Source organism: Alosa alosa, chromosome 2 (assembly GCF_017589495.1).
Source record: "Alosa alosa isolate M-15738 ecotype Scorff River chromosome 2, AALO_Geno_1.1, whole genome shotgun sequence".
Taxonomy (NCBI): Eukaryota; Metazoa; Chordata; class Actinopteri; order Clupeiformes; family Clupeidae; genus Alosa; species Alosa alosa.
This window is the reverse complement of record NC_063190.1, coordinates 14,864,124-14,887,044: the sequence shown is the minus strand read 5'-3', so window position 1 is coordinate 14,887,044 and position 22,921 is coordinate 14,864,124. Positions and strand designations below refer to the sequence as shown.

The following is a 22,921-nucleotide window of genomic DNA, read 5'->3' as shown; positions in this document are numbered from 1 at the left end:
GTGACAATATTGTCATGATTCTATATATACAGTAGTCATATATTGATTGATTAGCTAGGAGACCTATAGAGCAGAAACGACTGAATTTGAGCGAAACCTACAGTATCATGCTCTGTAAACAGATACTGCACATTGAGGACTACATCCAAAATTAAGTAGTTTTAATGTGTGTGGGATGCACAGTACTACAGTAACATTACCCTCCATACAAACAATCAGTGCATCCCATACATTTGCATCTCTCTCCTGGAGGTGAGTGTCTCCTTCTTATCAGGCTGAGATCACACTGACCAGCAGCAAGCGGCAGGTTTCCTGTTTTTCTCTATGGTTCGGCAGCAGAATGGTGGCAGTGCTAGCCTAGCGCTAGCGTTGAACAAGCTGAGCATTGATCTTGGTTCAAGTTTCAAAGCGCAATGCGAGTGTATTCAATTGTCAGTGTAGGCAAACCAAGATAGAATCAAGATAGAACTTATTATGCTCTGAGCGTTGTGTTACGCTTGCCACTGTCGTGTGCCACTGGCCAATGTGAAACCCCCGCCTTAAGGCCACAGTGAGGTCAGAAATCTAGGTGTTTTCCTAGATTCCTCTTTGAATTTCAATAAGCAAGTCAGTAGTGTGGTTAAGGGAAGCTTTTTTCAACTAAGACAAATAGCTAAATTAAAGCCCTGGCTCTCATATACTGACTTAGAAACTGTAATCCATGCTTTTGTTACATCTAGGCTGGACTATTGTAACTCTCTGTATTTAGGTCTGAACCAATCTACCCTTGCTAGACTTCAATTAGTCCAAAATGCAGCAGCTAGGCTTCTTACTGGAACAAAGAAACATATGCACATAAGTCCTGTGCTGGCCCAACTCCATTGGTTACCTGTCAATTACAGAATTCATTTTAAAGTTTTACTTTTTGTTTTCAAAGCCCTAAATGGAATGGCACCACAGTATATCTGTGACCTTTTAAGTCCCTACTGTCTAGGGTTGGGCACCGAAACACGGTTCTAATATGGCACCGGTGCCGACGCAAACGGTAGTAACTGCATCAAATAACAACATGGATTTGATTGCCTCATTTCGGTTGCTTAAATAAGCGTTTTTTTTTTTTTTCGAGGCATCACTGCATGTCATGCGCCATCTCTAACGTCTTAACGTCTTGCTCTGATAGCAACACATCCAGATACAGTTAGCTAACATGATAAACACTGGATGTATAAACCAGAGGGGTGCACCACATAGGCGAGTGGACAGTGTTTGACAGCTTGCGTGAGCCCAAGTAGCTTACTTTAAAGCGATATTGCGAGCTCTTGTCAAAATCTAGCAGTGGGCCTAACTACACACAAGCAAAAGGCTATGAAACAACATCAACAGTAGGCTAGCCTATACGTTACACAATATCCTTGCTAATGCGCTAACTGACATTTATTTGAAATGTTATCAGCAAAGTTGTAAGGTGAAAACTTTATTTCACGATTGTGTTAAACAACATAATAGCATAGGCTATTAATCTTTCATGTGCATGAGGCCCATATAGCATCACAATGAATATGAAGATAATGTTAAAAGTAAGCTGGCAAAAACATAAATATGTAGGTTACATACCTGATGTCACTGAGCTGTCAAAGAGGCTACGAAACCATCTCCGTACGTTATCGCTAATTAAAATCAGCTGACTGGTGTTAGCGCTAGCCATAGTTGCTGTTAAAATGTCTACTAGGCTAGCGCTGGGAATCTAAACACTTCAACACCGACATGTAGCCTAACATGTTCAAAACTACTGCGTGTTATGGATTAAGACATGAAATTTCTTGAAGCATTTGGGAATACACTGAATTAACTGGAAAGTAGAGTCCCTGTTAGATTTGCTTCCTTGCAAATGCCGTTGTCCATGACCTGCCAGTTTTATGGCAAGCGGTTTTAACATACCTTATGGCAAACCGCCTACACTGGGTAATCTTGAAAGCAGTGTGCATGCATGGCAAGCTGTTTTAACATTTAAATGTATTATTCGTAGGAGCAATGAGATATTGATAGTGAATTGAATATAACAGTTCAATTTCATGTTCAAATTTGTCTTATCAATAAAAAAAAGCAATTCATGCTTTAGATCATTTTAATTTAAAACATTTTTAAAACAAAGTACCGGTTCAGGCACCGTTTCGGCACCGGCACCGTTTTAAAAGTATCGATTTAGCACCGGTATCGGATAAAACCCAAACGATACCCAACCCTACTACTGTCCTTCTAGGCCACTGAGGTCTTCCTCACAACTTCTCCTATCAGTCCCAAAGGCAACCCTTAAAACTAAAGGTGATAGAGCTTTTTCTGTTGCTGCCCCTAGACTCTGGAACAATCTCCCTATAGAAATTAAGTCCTCTCCCACTATCAGTAGTTTTAAATCAAATTTAAAGACCCATCTATTTTCTTTGGCCTATAATGTCCATTCATTTCTCCCCTTGTTTGGTTGTTTATTTTTATTTTATTTTTTATTTATTTAATCTTATTTCTATTTCTTTTCTGCATTATATTAACTGGCATCTAACTTTACTGTACATCTTTCTCTAGGCCTATAGTAGTAGTTTCAGTAACCATATGTTTATTTTTTATCTACAATTCATAATCTGTTTATTATTATTAGTAGTAGTATTATTAGTATTATTATTATTATTATTTTTTTTTTTTTTTTGTATGTTCATTTATTTATTTTTATTTTTTGTAATTTATGTCTTTATTTTTTGTTTTTATTACTGTTTATTTTATTTCTGAGCACCTTGGGTCAATAACATTGCGTTTAAGTGTGATATATAAATACATATGACTTGTCTTGACTTCACTTCACTTAATGTCCCAGCTCATGTGCAGGGTGACACATTCCATTGGTGTCTGTGTTGTGTGCCTCAGTGTGACAGCTAAAACATCAGGGAGAAGGGACCTAACCTGTGTCCTAATGTGGTTTGGGTGGTCTGTGGTTTGGGTGGGTGGTGCATGGATGTCATGATATTTTAACCACTCTCTACTCTGTAGAGATATGTCTGTATGTGTTACAGGATTATCTCACCAAGATTGCAGCTTTTCTTCATTTTAAATAGAGCACTCTTAAATAGAGCCCAGTGTATTGGTGTATTATTTGAGTTACAGTTAGATCATTGAGCTCCATCACCTCTTGTTAGTTTCTGTCAGAATGGCCTGCTGCTCTTTATTAGGCATTAGATCATCTGCACTTCATGCACTTTTCACTTATACTTACTAACCTGCAAGAAATCCAGCCTTAATCCAACTAGTCAGAAACTCAATTTAGCCTCGCCATCTTATCACTGTTATATGCCATTAAAGCTGCTCTTCATTGTTCTCTGGTGTGTGGAGTTGTTGAAGATATTACCATAATACCTACTTGACCTACTTGAAGAATCGGAAGTCGAGCCACTTCAACTTGAATTTCAACCACAACCACTAGTTATGTATTTCTATTGTTCATCTCACGGCACTTCTTTGGGTGGACTGACAAGAAGTGTTTTTTTCTCCGCAGCACTGTAAACCTATTATTTTTGTCATTTTGGTGGTTTTGGGTTGTGTGAGTTAGCTTTACATGGTTTGCACAGTGAAGTGGTAATGGGTTTGCACTGTGAGGCTGAAGAAAAGCACCCTGATGTGTTTTACTGAATGCCACTCCACTTTGTCAGTCCTGTTTACATGGAGAGATTAATCTGATAAGACATGAAGCATGTCCTCCAGAATACTGAGAAGAAATTGCATTAGCTTATGTCATATTTGTTTCTTTTCCTTTTTTAACTTGGGGGTCTGTCATCTTACATGTTAGTGCCCATCTCTCTCTCTCTCTCTCTCTCTCTCTCTCTCTCTCTCTCTCTCTCTCTCTCTCTCTCTATCTGTCTGTCTTTATTCCTTTATCTCCCCATCCATCTGGAGATGATGAATTTTCATGACAAGCAAATGAAAAAAAGAAAAACAAACCATGCTGAGGCCTTGTGATGTTAAATATGACATGAAAGGACATGACAGGGTTTGAGGTTCAGCTCAGACAGAGGCGTCTCTCCTCCTCCTCCTCCTCTCTTTTCCTCTCCCCTCTCCCATCTCCTCTTCTGCCCTGTTCTGTTCTGTTCTGGTTGTGTTGTATTCATTTTTGCACAATTATTTATTTATTCATGGATTTCACCCACGGTTCCCTGCTCACCCTGGCCCTCCTACACTTTCTCCTCCTTTGGCTTGCTCTGCCACACTCACTCTTTCTATCTTTCTTTGGCGCTCTCTCTTTCAATCTGTCTGTAATGAAGGCACGGACACACACACATGGCATGAATATACTCTCTCTCACATTTCCTCTCTTACCCTCACTCTTTCACACACACACACACACACACACACACACACACACACACACACACACACACACACATAGAGAGAAAGAGAGATTTTCTGTTGTATTACTGTTTGTTTAAAACAGTGGGAAGTAAGAAAACATTCAGCCTTGAATGACCTGTAGGCTCACATAGCCCTCCACATAGCCCTCCCTGAAGCAGCTCCGCCTGCGCTGGGCATTCTCCTGCCCCAGCCTCTCCAACCTCTCTCTTAGGCAGCGGGCCCACATGTCATTCACAGGGCTTCGAGGGGTCAACTGGACACACTAGCCGCAGGACATTTGTTAGTATTGGACTAAAGTCAGCAAAGTTTCCTGCTACTGTAAATCATGCTGAAGAAAAGGGCAGAGCAGATCTAAACTAATCTAATCTCTCCGAAAATTATTCAATCTTTTGAAAGCGCAGAACATTTTCAAGGATGAAAATCTAACTCTAGGATTGTTGAGTGTAAGATCATGTCCATAGTTTCGTTACTTGTGTTTCATTCCCATTCCCACTGTCTGCAAGTTATTTCTTCTGATTCACACTCAAATAATTCAGTGGAAATGCATGGATTCAGTTGCTTCCAGTAGCAGCAACTGGAATCCATGCATTTTCACAGAATTATTTTTGGAATCTGATCCCTTATCATACTTGTTCGTTCGTACTTGTCGCTCGACTTATCGTGACTAAATTCAAGATGGCGTCGAACGGTAAAATTCCTTAAGGTACTGTCTGTATAAATCGTCTTGTAAATAAACTACCAGTGCTTTTTCAAAGTTCTCTATGTCTCGTTTTAAATGTCAAGGCCCTCGGAAGTCTACCAATGAAGTATGGAGCTACTTTGAGCCTCGTAAATGGTGTAAAACAGTGATTTATTTGCATGGCTAGGCCGATGCCCGAGGTACCATAACGAAACACTGTTGGTAGCATTGGCTAACTAGCGCCAGATTTCTGAGTGCAGGGGACAAGCCGAGGTGAGCTATGAGACATACGTTCACACTCGGTATCATGTTTCAACACACTTAGGTCAAAATCACACCGGAATTATCCTTTAAAACAAATGTGTTGAAAACTGATTGCAGAGATGTTATTCCCTACTGCCATAGTATGATCAGATTGTAGCCATACGTATCCTTGATACTCAACTCTAAATTAATTTAAACGGTACATTTGTGTCTTTTTTCAGTGTATATAAAATGAGAACATTAGTCTTTTGTTGTCAATTGAAGGTCACAATAGAGCATTGATGATAAAGCACAGGGAAGGTGTTATTGCTTTCCCCAGACTCAGATATTATGATACTTAAATCTTTTACATTTCCAGCTGAGGATCTCTGGGCATCCTGGGCAACTTGTCTCTCTAGATCTTTATTTTAAAGGAGACAAAGACTGGGTGACATGGATGTCTTGAGTCTGTTCATTGTTGGCTATTGTTGTTAGCCACAGGGCTATTTTGGTCCCTTCAATTTAAGGTTTTTCTCTCTGTGTGTCCTTGTCCAGCTTGTCCTCACCAAACCCTTGAACTCGTTTCTATTCTGTCAGCTGTTTAATAGAATTCCCATGTGGGCTTTTATACGATTCACATTCCTGTGTCTTTCTCTGAGACCAAGAAATAACACATGGGCAGTTATTACAGTATGTAAAACTAACAGAGATTTGAGAAAGCAAGTCTGCTTCATTTGTAAGATAGAGGTACTGTAGATCTGAGAGGCCCTGTGGCTTTGTGAGTGACCTAAGAGACCGAGAACGCAATGTTGCCGTACTTTCAAGAAACTAACTAAACTTTTTACTATTTACTCAACAATCTTATGGAGAGGAAGCAGGGAAAGACAGATAAGGAAGGAAAGAGGAGGGGAGACTATTTCACACTGAAATGTGTGTCCTGAAATTAAACAATCAATGTAACCTGTGTGTGTGTGTGTGTGTGTGCGTGCGCACGTCTGTGTTTCTTTGTGTGTGCGTGCATGCGTGCACAGACGACTGGAGAGCTGCCTAAAGTCTCAGACGCATGATGTTAAAAGGTACCTGGAGGCGCATCCTTACAAAGACAACCTACCCAAGCCCACTTTAAAACTGTGGAGAGAACTGCACAAACCTAAGTTGTTCTCTCCGGGTCACATTTGAAAATCAAGGATGGAATCACACTTTGAAACATAAAAACAGAAGTGATCAGTGTCAAATACAGGTAAAATTCTACTTTTAAGTGGTGAATTAGTTTGTTAGTTGCTATGCCTTTAGAAAAAACATTGTGAGTGTGCTCAAGTGATTTTTTGGCGTTAGAACAGTACATTGTTTCTCTGCCATGATAACCTAGTACCCTGTCATTTGCTAAGCAACTTTAGAAGAGTTTAAAAGAGGGTCATGCTGAGATGTGATATTTGATTCATGTAAAACTGTATGAGGTGTGTGACTGTGTGTGTGTGTGTGTGTGTGTGTCCACATGGTTGAGAAAAGTTACATTACATGCATTAAAACAAAATCCTTTTGAAAAAGGTTAAGGTGGCTCCTCATGTGAAATCATTGCCTTGTTTGTGCTACAGTGTTTCTAGATCACTGTTAGAATCAGTGGAACCCAAGATGTTCAAAAAGTCTTACATGTTTGACATTGATTACAGCTATGGTTCTTATGTAAGCATTTTATGTTGCAACATTGTTTTTAGTGTAAAAACTCTGATGTATCTCTTTTCAAGACCACCATAGAAACCATATCACTGCAAAAAGAAAACAAATCGTCGCATTAGTCTTTCTCTTTTTTCCATTTACCTGTGAAAGAATGTTATGATGCAGTGATACAGTGTAGCATTGACAGCTGTCATTGGGGTAAATGCTCTGTACGTTGTTTGTGTCAGAAAGCCTCTAACCACTGGCACTGTCTTGTTCATGTTACAGTTATGACCCCTAGTAGCTTGAGAAGATGGAAACTATGCACCATCTAATCTTTTACCAGTGTTCCTTTCAAGGCATAGACCAACAACATCTCACTGATGTAGCAGAGACCTTTTTTAGACCTTTTTTTTTTTTGAAGAAGAAGTTTCTTTTGGAGTGGCGTTTGGAAAGCATGCAGGTCACGCCCTGTACTTCAGAGATAGACTGAGCTGTCTGTAAGAATGTGCTGTGCCTCTCCTTAAACTTGGCCTTTGGTCATGTATGTTTGTGGGCCTCTCTTGGCTCCTTCCTTTGGCCAGGCCTTTACTGTAATCTTGTCTCTGGCCAGGCATATCAGAGCATTTGTGGTAATTCTGTGGTTTTCTGTAATCTGTGCTGGTGTGGCCTTTCAAGGGCCCCCTGGAAAGATAAGCAGTGCAAGTGAGTCACCAACTTATTGGCAATTTTAAAGGCTGTGGTAAATAAATATTTTATTAGGAATAAGAATAAGTTCATGCCTGTCTTTGATGTGAGTTTACTTTTTTGAAATAAATGTATATCTGAAAGACGTGTGTGTGTGTGCGTGTGTGTGTGTGTGTGTGTGTGTGTGTGCGTGGGTGTGTCTCTGTGTGTGTGTGTGTGTGTGTGTGTGTGTGTGCATGTGTGCGTGTGCACGTGTGAGTGTGTGTGCATGTGTGCGTGTGTGTGTGTGTCTGTATGTGTGTATGCAGGTATTGTATTTAATAACAGTACTTGTTATGTAACAACGTTTTTACCAACTTAAAAATGAACACCAATGCTGCTATTTATATTTCACGAAGAGCAAGATTTAAGTGCTTTCTCTGATTATCAAAGTACATGGGCTAATGTTTTCTGTATTCAGATGTACATATATTTTAAGTGGTGACAAAGGGACACCAGGCAACGTTTTCGTGTTAATTAATCATCTTCGTAAGTCGGTATATGGTTAAATGACTCATTACGGGGCGAATGAAGGCTCTCTCGCCCACCCCTACTGCCTGTAGGAAGAATATCCCACTTGCAAGTTCGGTGTATCCCCCGCCCGACCAAGCAGGATCGGTTTACAGCACAGAGGCAGGCTAACGAAACGCTAGAGATTGTTGCAAACGTGTGTATAATGGCAGAGCCAAAGAAGAAGCAGCCACAGAAGACGCAAAGAAAAGGAAAAGAGCTTCAGACCGAGAGGGGAGTTTTGTAGAGAAAAAGCATCAGGCTTGCCTGGTGTCCCTTTGGTTGAGGCACATTTTAATTATTTTAGCCTTTGGATGAAATGTAGTACGACTGACTGGTTGGGTGACAGACTGCCCTGCTCATGTTTGATCTAGATAGTCTCTGGCAGGTGGCATTCGTCCGGGTTCTCTCTGCCCTGGTCTGTGTGAGAGTCCCAGCTCCTGTAGCATAGGCAAACACACGCATGCACACACACAAATGCACACACACACACACACAAACAGACAGAAAAGCAGAGTGAGCGAGAGAGAGAGAGAGAGACAGAACACACACATTGTCATAACACTGGCACATACTCTTTTTCACAAGCTGGCATCTATTCAGCTCCATGTTATTTGGGTCATAAGAGAGATATGAGTGGAGGCATTTCATTAGACTGTCGTCAGAGAAAAGAGACTGGCCAGCCTCTAAGACACAGCTTTGTGAAGGGTCATTTGACTAAAGTTGGGTGTTGTCAACAGAGGTAATTTTGACAGTGGGTCAATAGTGGTCTGTTCTTAAAACTAAGTAGATGAAGATCTGAACTGAAAAATTATTTCACAAAAAGCTATTGCATAGTTATTTCAACACTTGAATGTTCTATCACATATGATGTGAACTAGTTAAAAGTAGGACAGTCATGTTCTGCAGGCATGCCCAGCATGTGCTACCCAGATCAGTGCCCGTGCTCTCCCTGTGAGCATGCATGTGACCCCATTTGAGGGTGTACAATTGAGGGCGAGTGTGTAGCGATGGTCTCAACATCTTTTAATGAGATAGAAATGGCCCGAGCCTTTATGGGTGTACTGGGCATCATCATGATATCTGGGTCGGTGATGTGGGTGGAGGGAAGAGAGAGTGGAAATATGTGCTTCACTCAAGGTGGAGATACTGAGTACATTAAAGAGGGGGGAAATGGGGCAATGGCTATTGATTGGATTGATTTGTTTCGGTCATTTATACTTTTCTGTGGTGAGGTAGAGTAGATAATGTAAGAACATTATTATATTTTCAGCATTTACATATGTATTTATTTATCTGATGCTTATTTTGTCTCTGATAAGAACTTTGTTTCTTTCCTCCCTCATTCTTTTCTTTCCTTCTTTTTCTTTTGTTCCTTCCTTTCTTCCTGCCTCTCTCAGAGAGTTTGTACAGGCTGCACCCTCGCTGTGCCCCTCAGAGTAGTGTTGATGGACTGGAGGATGTGGAGGTACAGTAAGCACTCTTGAGTTCGTCCCTCACAACCATCTACATTTGGAATGTCTTTCCAGTTTGTGTCAGCAAATCTATCTGATGTTGTCTCTGGATCTCTTTTATTTCTCCATGCTGGAGAAATATTCTCATTCATATATTCAGATATTCCCATTTCATATTGTTCATATCGTTCACATCTGTTTAACTTGTAATTCATTTCAACTTATCAATCACAATGGAACTGGGGCTTATTGTGTACTTTTAGCATTACATCAAATAAATGCCTGCCTCCCCTCTTTCTTGTCTTCCTAACTTCCTTAGAGAAAGTGCCGCACTCAGCTTCTGATCCTGGTGGTCCATGGCGGTCACATCCTGGACTCTGGCGGTGACACCGGGGGCAAGTCGGATGACACGGCCACCCTGGCCTCTGTCCTGGAGAGGCTGGCCCATGCCCACTTCCAGGCGGCTGCGGATGGCATGGTGGTGCGCCTGGTACCCTGCCCACCGGTGTGCTCGGAAGCCTTCTCCCTGGTGTCCCAGTGAGTGCCAAGGTCCACATATGCTAGGACAACTGCATGAAAGCTACATGCCTCTGTGTCATGTGGATTCACTTTGCCTCCCTATTGCCTCCCCACATTGGAGTTGTGTCAAGGCCATCAAGGGATTATTATATGTATCTTTCAGGAACTATGTTTCATATTTTAAACTAATTCATTAGTGCAGAGGCACACTCAAGGGCTTGATTCTAATACAAATTTGTATTGAGAGCCGAGGTATTTTCAACAAGTCTACAGACAAAAAACTGGGAAACAAACGTTTCGGGCTTAGCCCTTTATCAATGTCTCCATTATGAAATGCGTCACAGGGCGTTCAGGTTTTTTATAGCCGTGACGTGTTAATTACCGTAATACTTAATGTCAACACAAAAGACAAATCGTATAAACTACACCCAAAACCAAAAAACAACCATATGTGCAATTAACATTAAAAACATATACAGACAATATGTATACATCTGGATTCAAGACAGCAGTGTACACCCTAATCCAAGATCCACATAAGTGCTTATCGCATCACAAAAACATGACAGAACCAGTTCTTCATTCATCCCTAAAGGATGGAGAGTTTTCAGGGTGAACATCCAGTAACTTTCCCTTTGTAGTAATCTTTTTTCTAGGTCCCCTCCTCTACGTACAGGTTTAACATGTTCAATGACAGTGAATGCGAGGGATGAGATAGGATGGCCTGCTTCATTGAAATGTCGTGCGACAGGAGATTTTTCATCCTTCCATCTAATAGCGCTATTGTGTTCAATGATGCATGTTTTTATTTTTCTATTAGTTTTTCCTACGTATTGTTTGTTACATGGACATGTGATTAAATTGACCACATTACTAGTAGAGCAAGTAGTGAACTGTTTGATTGTGTAACTTTTTCCTGTCGTAGAACACACAAATGTAGTGGTCTTACCAGACCTGTTCTGGCAAGCAGCACACGTACGGCAAGGATGGAAGCCTGTGCTTCTGCTTAAGCGCTCCATATGACTATGTGCGCTGTAATTGTCTGCTCTGACCAAAAAATCCCTTATATTTCTGGCCCTGTAATGAGCAAATAAAGGTGGGTTAGGGAAGAGGGCACGACATACAGGATCACTACTTAAGACATGCCAATGCTTTTTTATGGCTCCCTTGATCTGTGCACTATGTTTGCTATAGGTCGTGGTGCATACTACCGAGGAGCGCTTTTCCTTCTTAGGGTGGGTCTGGGTGTTGCGCACTATCTCTAGAGCCTCATTCAAACAAGTGTGGTGATAGCCTCTTAGACTGAACTGTTTATACATCCTAGTGACCTCAGTATTAAAATCAGAAAGTGTTGGTGCAGATACGTTTTGCCCTAAGGAACTGTGTGTATGGTAGACCACGTTTCAGGGTGGAAGGATGGGCACTAGTTGCATGTAAAATGCTGTTCTTATAGCATTCGTGTAGAGTGTTGTCAGTAAATTCCCCCTTCTAGGTGTACAACAGTATCCAAGAAAGAAACAGATTTTGGATCAATCACAACCTCAAACTTGATTGAATGTATCATATTGTTGAGATGAGTCACAAAATCATTAAATTGGTCACTTGAGCCTTTGAATAGACAAAACACATCATCAACATATCTTTTCCATTGTATAATATTTTGTTCAAAAGGATTGTTGTTCCAAACATATCTCTCTTCCAAATATCCCATAAATAGACAGGCATAATCTGGTGAGAACCTAGATCCCATGGCCGCCCCTTGTGTCTGCAGGTAGAATTGGTTTTCAAACAGAAAGAAATTCTTATATAACAACATAGAAATCATGTCAATCAAAAACTGAGTCGGGGGATGTGTGTCTGTTCGAAGGTTTAAGAAATGTTCCATGGCCACAACACCTTTATCGTGGGGGATGTTAGTATAGAGAGATACCACATCCAACGTGGTCAGGATGATGTTGTGAGAATCACAGTCAAAGTGGACATTGGAGAGCTGTTCAATGAAATCATTAGTATCACGTAAATATGAAGGTAAGTTTACTACGAGTGGCCTCAGGATACGATCCACATAAAGGGATAGAGGTTCCATCAGGCTGTCGTTGCAAGCGACGATAAGGGCGGCCTGGAGGCTTCACCAAAGTTTTATGGACCTTTGGTAGAATGTATATATGACTGGAGTGACAGGGTGGTTAGCGGTCAAGAATCTCAGTTCTGTTTGGGTGATGTAGCCTTTATCCATAGAAACATGTAGAAAATCATCAATCTCCTTCTTAAAGTCAAGTGTTGGGTTCTTCCCTAGTTTAATGTAGCATCTGGCATTAGGCAGTTGAGATGCTATTTCAGTTCTGTAATCGTCTCTGTCCATAAGGACAATGCCGCCACCTTTATCGGCTGGTTTCCAGACAACGTCCTGTTTTTTGCCTAACTGAGTGAGGATCTTGCGTTCCTGGTTCCCGTAACTTTTGTAGTCGGTCTCAGATATAATCTTGTCAATATCTCTGTCCACTAAATTGCAAAATGTAGTGATTGCTGCATTGTTGACGGGAGGGCAAAACTGACTCTTGGGTCTTAGGGCTCGTATCTGGTCATGTTGGGGGCTGTCTGTCTGTGGGCCATCCTTTTTGTAAAAACATTTTAATCTTAATGATCTGTAAAATCGGAACATTTCTACTTTCAGTTTAAAGGGATCGGTAGGTGTAGGGGGAACATAGGACAAACCTTTGTTGAGTATCTGTTGTTCATGTGTGTTCAACTGCGTCTTGGAAAGGTTGAAGACGAGTTGCTGGCGGTCGGCATCTGCCTCAGTTACCATCGATTTGTCGCTCCCTTTCTCCTTCCTGCCCTCTTGTTCAGTCCTCTTCCCCTTTCCACGTTGCCCCCTCCTCGTTCTTCTCCGAATTGGGTATAGTGGGTGCGTTGGGTCTGCGTTGGTACTATATAATTTAAGATGAAAACATAGAAACATTCCCACACTATTGAGTATTTTCTAATTCCCGAATTTTTGGTCAACGACACCGAAACACTGGGGCACATGAAACTTGGTGGGCATGTAGCCCCACTAGACTTTTACGGAAACCACAGACATACACATCACACACACACACACATAAACACACATACACAGGCACGCACACACTCATACACACACACGCTCACGCATGCACGTATACACACAGGCACACACGCACGCACACGCACACACACACACGCACGCACACACACACACACACACACACACACACACAGGCATGTACGTACAAGCATACACAAAAGTTGCAAAAGTAGGGGATGGAGTAGGAGATGGAGACAAATTGACAAGTGTGAGTTATTTTCGTGCAGAGGATGTACAGGACTGAGCAGTCATATTTTGTACAGCTATGCGGTGCCTATAGTTTTCACCCACCCTGTTGTTATCAACACTAGTCTGTGGTGGCTGGGCAGATTGGATGCTCCATTGCTGTGAAACTAATGATTCATTAGGGATGCATAGATGCCATTTGGTATGGTCTTTGGGATGGAAATAAGTCACAGATTATTTATTCATACATTCATTCATTCATTCATTTAACAGACTAGGCTAAAATATTTGCTGGCAGTATTTAAACAGCTTACAGAATGATTTGAAACACACAGCAGAAAATTGACAGAACTTCCAAGCAAGCTTCTAATCTTTCTCTCACACACATACTCTCTCTCTCAGAGGAAGTCTCTGTTGAAATCCCTGTGTGAGAAATTGGCTGAAATGTAAAGGCACAGTTCCCTGTGATCTGACTCTGAGAGAGATGTCTGAGCATGTGCAGTGCCATGTCTCCACTCTGTGCCACACGTGGAATACACGCCACGCTGTCAGTAGGGAGGGATAAAGAATTGATTTTCCCTTGTGGATCTCCAGGGAGCTTGTTCCCAGCTTCAGGTGCTCTACTTACATAAGGAGTCCAATTTGAAATGTGAAGCCCCCTTTTTCTTTTACAGTAATTTAGAAAGTGTCACCTCAGAAAAACGCCCCTAATCACAATTTTGCACACACACACAGAAAGCATATTGTCGGTTCTGAAGATGAGATTTGCCTGGTGGGGCGGTATATGCTGGGGCTCAGAGAACTCAAGCACTCGCTTCATTTGCCTTTTAAATATGACTAGGAAATAATTTATGTTAATATGGTGTTCAGACTCAGAGGCTGCTTCCCATCATCGTACGCACACAAAACACATTATTTGTTCCCCGATTTATTCATTTGCCAGATGCTTGAGACCTTACATGTGGACAGTCCAGTCCAAGCATAAAGCATGTGTTTACAGATACAGCATACTGTCCTTTCCCAACTATTAGCCGCGGCTTATACATTGATTTTGCAAAATTTCTTCAGCTACTGTATGAGTTTATTTCACAGGGGTAGTTAATATGGTATTGATATGGTTTTGTTTCTTTTAACTTGCATAAAAATGGCTTATACACAAAAATGCGGCTAACACACAGGAAATTACTGTAGCAGGTGTAAATAAAGTAGTACATGGGGAATGTGGACATTCACAGCATGTGTTCCTAGGAAACCCACTCATGACAATGACTGTGTCTTGATTTACCAGTTGAAAGACACAGAAACATATGCTTACATATATTGAGGAGGACCATAAACCCATACATACCCATTCACACACAGACACACACATGCGCACACATGCGCACACACACACACACACACGCACCAGCATATTCATTAACACATGTACTGTATGTCTTTCAACATCTCTGTTGTCTGAGGCTTTTAAGTTGAACTTGGTTCAACTTTCAAAGCGCAACGCGAGCGCATTCAATTGACAAACCGTTTATGTTGCTTAGGAACGAGATAAAACTTATTATGGTCTGAGCGTCGCATTACGTTTGCCGCTGCCGCTTGCCGCTGGCTGATGTGATCCCCGCCTAAGTGTTCTCTCATGCATTGAACCGCAACTGCACAACCTGAGGAAAAAACACACCGAACCAAATACTGTCAGAAGAGATTTAAGGCGTCTTTGGGAATGAATGTATCACTAAAATCAAAACAAACTACAGAGAAAAGCATCAAGTGTTCGCCACACATTAAGTGCCTTTTTAGCTTATGGGGCAAACAGCTGTGACCAGTTCTAAATGGGTGGCTACAATGGCTACAAAGGCAGAAGCCCTCTAGTCTACCTAATGATTATGTAGATTAAGGTCAAATTGTGGGGTGACTGATTTGCCCTGCACTTCCAAGACTAAAGCTGGACAAATGTTTATGTAATAACGTTGGCTTCACAGGTCTGTTTAGAGGGGTGTTGAGACTTATATTTAAGATATAGAAATAGATTTAATAGAATATAACATTTTATGTAACTTCAATTGAACTCAGTTTAATTCATGTCTATGGCAGGAAAATATCACCCTTTCACAGTTCAGACTTTGTTATTACTGATGCAGTTTCCATCAACTGTGTGGACCTTTTGTCTGAATGGTAGTTACTCTCCACTTAGTACATTTAAAACTGCATCCCAGTTTTGGGATTAAATCTAAAAAAATCTCCAAGGTTAGCCCTGCGGAAGGTTCCAGCAATTGATTATAACTGTCACACTGAGGCAGGAAACAAGCAAATCCACCAAGGTTGTCTACAAGATGGATTCTGAGGGCCATAATTGGACGCCTAGCTCCATGTACTTGGTGAGAGCTCATTTTGTGTGTGCTCTTCTTTCTATTTCCCTTAAGACCTAACCTAGGCCATTAGAAACAATATGGACATTTTCTAGAATGCATGACGGCAATTACAGCTGAGAAGAGAAGAGGGTTGCCTCAAATTTGTGTATTTCATATTTGTATGGGTGAAGGTAGCTGGCAACTCAGTTTTACAGAAACTCTGTTAAAGGTTGTATCAGCAATTTCAGGCCCAAAAAAGGCCCAAACATAAATTATCACATTAATCTAATCTTTCCTAACGATCTACTAGCTGTCTGCCCCATAAGCAGGCCGTCAAAAAAACGCGTCTCTGTAGGCAGCCAAGGCACCGAGATCTGTACATAAAAACAATTGCGACCAACAAGGGTTGGGTGAATTAATAATTTATTTACCAGTAAATCATCAGATGTGACTAGGGGTGGGCGATATATATATCGTCTGCGATAATATCGTGATTGTTGTTTTAACGATGTGCAAATTGACATTATCGAGTATTTAAATTACTTATGGGGAAAAACACCTGAAATCACGCACTGATGACTCATACATTCCCAGGAGGTAGGCTATGCGGGACAAGTGCAGCAGAGCAAGTGTCACGTGATCACTAGTGGGTCACAACCAGAGCCTGTCTACGGAGAGCCTCTCCACTCTCTATTAATCCCATACAAACCGAATTTGGCTGCAGTTCACCAGAGTTCACCTAGATGGCGATCGCGGGCGAGTCCAAATACATGGGGTCCTATAGAGCTACATGGCTACATTTATTGTTTTCACCTATTTTAACAACTGAAACCCTCAGATTTTATTTTATTTTTCGCAAAATGGATATGGATTATCAATCAAAAGTGAAATAATCCGGGACTCATGTACTTTCGTTTTCTTACGGGTTGGGTCGTTGTTGCCCATAACACGCTAGCATTGATGCTATGCTATGCTATGATCATGCTAATGAATGACGTCATTGACACGTTTGAAAGGCTTTTTAGAACAATTAAGTGACTTTAAAAAATATAATACTCAACCAAGTGTATTGTCTTTGCCTCCCCTTTCAAATACAATATTCAAATTACTTGAAAAAAAATTATATCCAGAGAAAAGTGGATTATGAGGGGCACAGCTCCATAGACCTCATTTTTTAGACCCCCCCATGGATGAAATTCTACGAAACTTGGCATACCCCCAGAGAATGCCAGGTCAATCATACACATAAAATTTGGTGCAGTTCTGAACATCTTAACTGAAGATGGGGGTGATTAAAGCAGAATGATATTGCATTTTCATTTTTTACCGGGGGGTCACAAATGAGTGACTATGGGCCAGGTTGATGTGGGCCCTTGAGACCAACATACCATAAAAGATTCTTCATCCTCACGGTTCAGGTAGTTGTAAATTGCTGGCCTTATGGCCCTGCTACATTGTATGTGTGTTGTGTTCATGCACACATACACACGCTCTTTCCTAGGGGTGTAGTGGTAAAATAAGAGGTGGGTAAACTATGAATTCTGTGATTACGGTAATGTGGACTATGCCATGCGGTTACGGATAAAAAAAAAAAAAAACATTCATGTTTGATGATGGCGGAGGTTATTGTCCAATGTTTATAACAATACCAGGGATGGTTCCTAGTGTGTTGATGAGTGTACATATTGTGAATGTGGATAATAAAGTGTGATATTTTTATGTTAAAAGATGCAATGCAATTAGTGAATAAACTCTCTTGAGAGGTGGAATGCTATTTCCGGAAATTCTGAAAATCTCCATTTCTGAAAACTGTGTTTACTTGCTTTTAGCCTCCACTACAGCCCTGCTCTCTCCTCATAGCACAAAATATGTGACCTTATCCGCAGCCTCGCTTTACCACTTGACACATGTAGCCTAAACAGCACACATGTTGACATTCTTACCTCTACTGTAATCCAATAATGTGTGTGTGTGTGTGTGTTTGTGTGTGTGTGTGGGTGCGTGCGTGTTTTTGTGTGTGTGTGTGTGTGTGTGCGTGCGTGCATGTGTGTGTGTGTGTGTGTGTGTGTATGTGCGTGCGTGCGTGTGTGTGTGTGTTTGTGTGTAGCTTAAATCCCTACAGCTATGATGAGAGCTGCGTGTCCAGCAGTGTGGATCACCTGCCGCTGGCTGCCCTCCCGTTGCTCACCATCACCACACCCCGCTATCAGGACGGCGTGGCAACCGTCATTCACCAGGCCAACCAGGTGTACAGCAACTTCCTGCAGTCTCCAGAGGGGATCGGCTTCTCTGGGCAGGTATGACCCTGTTCTATACGCCTGCTTTGTACATACAGTACCGGTACAGTAAAACGTTGGGACACAGCTGCTCTACCTACACATAATCTTGCCTGTAGAAGCAATATTGGATTTTACTTGCAGGTCTACGAGAGATATTACTCATACCTCCTATTTAAGTCATCTTGTGGAAATCCATGGTGAGGAAGTGGTTGGCTCATCATTAGCGTATACACTAATGACTCATGATCAGTGTTGGGAGTAATGCGTTACAAAGTAACGCGTTACTGTAATTCCACTACTTTTAGTGGTAACGAACATGTAACGAAGTATTTTCTGTAAATCAAGTAACGCAATTACAATTACTGAAATTTCAAAGAGTTCATTACTTGCGTTACTCTGTTGATCTTGAATGAATGACTGCAGACAAGATGACAGATGCACATTTGCTGCTTCTGATCTAATGTCTCCCGACCTTAGCTGTGTTTCCAGCGATTGTGTTTTATGTTTAGATTGCAGATGCATTCTTTACAGTTAATAGGAGCCTCCTCACATTCCTCCTTATTTCGGATTTATGCTAAAACACACAAGAGTACAATTTAAATGGGCATCTTAAAAGCCTTTTCCCTTTCGTTTCCATCTTGTGAGCTCCACTACAGTAAAAGCGCATTGTTGTTTATTTTATCTCTGCTCGTTTTTGCCTATTGCGCAAAAGCATCGTTATATCAATTTCTCATTCTTACAACATAGCCACGCCACACACCAATAGGCCTACATACAGTAGCCTATATATAGCCTTGGCACAAGCAAGCACACGTTTAACTCGAGAGGAAAATGCAGATTTCACTTACCAGATAAAGAAACCTCCAAATAGCCTACCGTACGTAATACAGCGACTTTAGTTATTTGCACAGTGCACCACCATGCATACTACTAGTAGTAGTAGTAGTAGTAGTAGTATAGTAGAAGGCAAGCAGTAGGCAGTGTGCTGTACATATCTATCAAACCACCTTGATGATGAGGGTGGCGCAAAACAAGGTCAGGGAAGCCTTCATGCATTGTAGAATGTTTTGTGGTCATGCACAAGGTTATTGATTTGAAGGCCCGTTGAAACTACAATAAATAGGTCTAAAAATTAGGTTTATTGTGTGTGTGACTGTTCAGTACTGTTCATATTGACATTTTAAAAGCAGACTTAAAAGTATCTCAAAAGTTACTTTCTCTAGTAACTAATTACTTTTGATATACTGTAATTGGTACGGTAATTCAATTACTTTTGAAAGAAGTAACTGTAACTAATTACTAATTTTCAGTAACTTGCCCAACACTGCTCATGATTACAGTATCTGATGTCTGAACTAGAGATCTGAGAACTAGGGATCTGTTTGTAAACAGAGTCAGGGCATACTATCTGGCCTGCTGCTAGATATGTAGCTAATCTGCTGCTGCATTGACTTACATTGTGTTGCCTACTCAGCTGAAAGCAAGCACTAGTACAGTGCATGCATTGTATGAACTGTAAGGTTGGAATCACTGAGAAATTCCTTTGTTTTTCAAGGAAAATATCCCTATTTTCTATTCAAATAACCTAAAATTGATCTGAAATATAGTGTAGCCTACACTGTTAATGTTATATAAATTATAATTTTATAATTAAAAGCATAATTCATCATTAGTAAACCCATTTGCAATAATGTTTGTGTGGCTGTAGACTGTGCAGTTTAAGGAGGTTATAAATCTAGCCTTCATTGGGGTTCCTGAGATTCTAGGCAGTCAGAACTTGTGGAACTGATTATTGTCTAAAAGTGGTCAGAAAGAAAGTGCTTTTTCAGATATACACCAGTCTGTAATTGTTTTTAGAAATTAAGACTATTTCATGCAGGACATTGGCAAGTAACTGCGGATATCGTACAAAGCTGTGCACTACATCTTTCGTAGAACAGTGTTCTCTAGCTCTAACCAGGATACCAGGAGAAGAAGGAGCACAACCCCTATGAACAACTGTGCAGGAGGATAAGAACATCACAATCTCTATCTTTAGAAACAGATCCCTTACAGGTCCTTATTGTGTCCGTAAAACACCAGTCCTGTCATCAGCAGTGAAGGGGCTCTGGAATGCTGGCCTTTTAGGCAGACTTTCAGAGAAAAAATCATGTCTCTGAAGCCTACAGTAGGGAGGGCTCCATACAACCTAACTTATCAATACCAATACCAATATCATGACCAACAACCTTGAGTATCTGCATATACCGATATCTTTCTAATACCATTGTTTTCCCTCACACACACACAAATACACACATCTCCCGCACACACACACACTCACACACACACAAATACACACAAATACACACACACACACACACACACACACACACACACACACACACACATTCTCTTTCATTCATACATACATAAAGTAAAAGTAAATTTTTGTTTTTCTGTGTTTGTGTGTATGTGTGTGTGTGTGTGTGTGTGATGGTATTGTCTTGTCTTTGATGTCTTGTCAGGTGTCAGGTATGCCTGGTAGCTGATTGTATTGGGGGTGTCCTCTGCTTTGATGCCCTCTGCTTCAGCGGAGACAAGAGACACACAGTTGCTGCTGCCTCAAAGAAGCATGATAGCATCGAGAATTTGAAGGTATTTTCAAACACATGTTCACATCAACACATGCACATACGTTTCAATTCAATTCAATACACACATGCAAAAAACATACATGTACACGCACATATACAAATATAACCAATACAAATGCAGTACCAACACATACTATACCAACACATGCACAAATATGCACAGACATACAAACGCACACACACACACACACACACACACACTTGAATAGTTCATCACAAATTCATACGTTCACATGCCATACATGCACAACATATGCATACACTTATTACCGGTACATACACACTCAAATGCTGACAGACAGACAGACAGACAGGCACACACACTTTTACAGGACACTGACTCAAACTCAGTACGCAGTCTTCCTCACTCTCCTGACAGTGAAGTTAAATCATTTCTGACCTTGTGTCTAGCCTGCTGCCCCTCAAACAGCCCTCTGAAATGAGAATATATGAATAGTTCCCACCTACGCGTCATCCTCCGTAACACCTCCTAACGGACTGCGTCTGACCTTGACCCACCCTCTTCTCACAGGCCTGTGTGCTTTAATGGAGACCGAAGCATTCGGCTAGGGCCCGTTCACCAGATTGTCTCCATGACAATACCCTCTGATATACTGCCAGTCATTGCCATCTCTGGCCTCTATCTCTTGTTTCAGCAGCTGAGAGACAGCCCTGCAGAAATAAAGGATTGAGATATGACTGTCAGATGATAATGTTTGTTACAAATGATTTACTTTCAATAACAAGAAATGAAATGAAAATGTGCTGCCTATTTTTATTACTTCCAATCAATTAATACTTTTTATTTATGAGATTTGTAAATATGCATCTTTGTTATTTATCTTTATTCTTTATTGATCTTTATTGCTTTGGCAAATGGTCCTTACCTTCACTCTATGAGGTTGTTGAAGAATGGAGTACTTATATACTTGTTACAACATTATAGCACTCACATTGACACTTGTATATTCCTTCCCCAGTGTCCACAAGCACTGATCACTCCACTGGAATCATTATGGCATGCTTTTTTTACGCTGAAATATGTCAGCAGTGCAGTCATTCATTCAATTTACATTCATATTTTTTTATAACAATGCTGCTGATTTACCCAATATCTCAACCCATGTAAAGTCCTAAGAAAACAAATAATAGTCTGTGAAATGTCTCTCTGTGCATATACTCATGTTCCTCATTTTTTTGCCATTCCTGTGGTTTGGTTTCAAGGAGAAGCCCTCAGCCACTGTGGACAGCCTGAGCCCTAACCTCCTGGGAAGCAAACGCCTGAGTAAAAGCAACATCGACGTGTCCTTGCCCACCGATGTATCGTCCGTGCCCCCCCACCCGCTCATGCGCAAGCAGAGTGACTCCTGCAACGCTGACATCATGAGGTGAGACAGTTACCATTAGAGGTTCTCATCTTTTATCTGCTGCCATTGTGCTCTCTCTCTCTTTCTTTCACTTCACCCATATCTTGCCCATGGGATGCTTGCTCATGCTTACTAACAGCACGTCAAAGCTATGTTCTTCTTGAGTGTGCAGATGCATTTGCGGATTATAGGAGAATGGGATGGGAATGTGCAAAAAATAGGGGATAGGAATCTGCAAAAAATAGGACCATGGCATTTACAAATTGATAGGATGTCTCCATGTGATTTATGCTTTTCTTTATCACTTTATTTTGGTAGGTTACTAGAGCATCATTACCATTACCATCACCATCATCCTCCTCATCAGCATTGTTGTACTGTTGTACAGCATTGTACTGATATGATATTGCGCAACAACTTGCGTAGAGGTACAAAAGTTCTGGGATTTCAGCCTGAAATGCACTCCAAGGCATGCGTTGCTGTGTACATGCATGTCTTAAGGCCGACATAAGCCAAACTTATGGGACTGCCCATGGAGCACCTCAAAGATATTCTCTTTGTAAATTCCCAGCAGGCCTTAACCTTTAACCAAGGCTCTAGGTTCCCCGGCTTGTCAGAGGAATTTGTGGAGGCAGATAATGCTTTGCTGAGAGTAGGGGAAGGAGGGGGCTTTTGCTAAATCTCAGTTTGTTGCTAAAATTGCTAAAATTATTGTGTTTGTGTTTATTATTATAATTATTAGTGCTAACAGTAATAGTAATAATAGTAGTAGTGACCTTTGGGCCTCATCTTCACATCTTAAAAAAGAAGACATTTTCTTTATGCTTAAATTAATGGATTA

General features: G+C 41.0%; 1 protein-coding gene across 3 annotated transcripts in view; it reads left to right on the top strand.

Moving 5' to 3' along the window:
- The window catches only part of LOC125290151 (membrane-associated phosphatidylinositol transfer protein 3-like), an 89,616-nt gene that overhangs the window by 24,670 nt on the left and 42,025 nt on the right, over positions 1 to 22,921 (top strand). For all 3 annotated transcript variants that reach the window (XM_048237104.1, XM_048237102.1, XM_048237108.1), the window contains exons 3-7: positions 9,583 to 9,650; positions 9,956 to 10,173; positions 17,906 to 18,095; positions 20,592 to 20,714; positions 21,938 to 22,101. In XM_048237104.1, the coding sequence (XP_048093061.1) occupies positions 9,583 to 9,650; positions 9,956 to 10,173; positions 17,906 to 18,095; positions 20,592 to 20,714; positions 21,938 to 22,101 (763 nt within the window). The remainder of the gene's footprint in view (positions 1 to 9,582; positions 9,651 to 9,955; positions 10,174 to 17,905; positions 18,096 to 20,591; positions 20,715 to 21,937; positions 22,102 to 22,921) is intronic.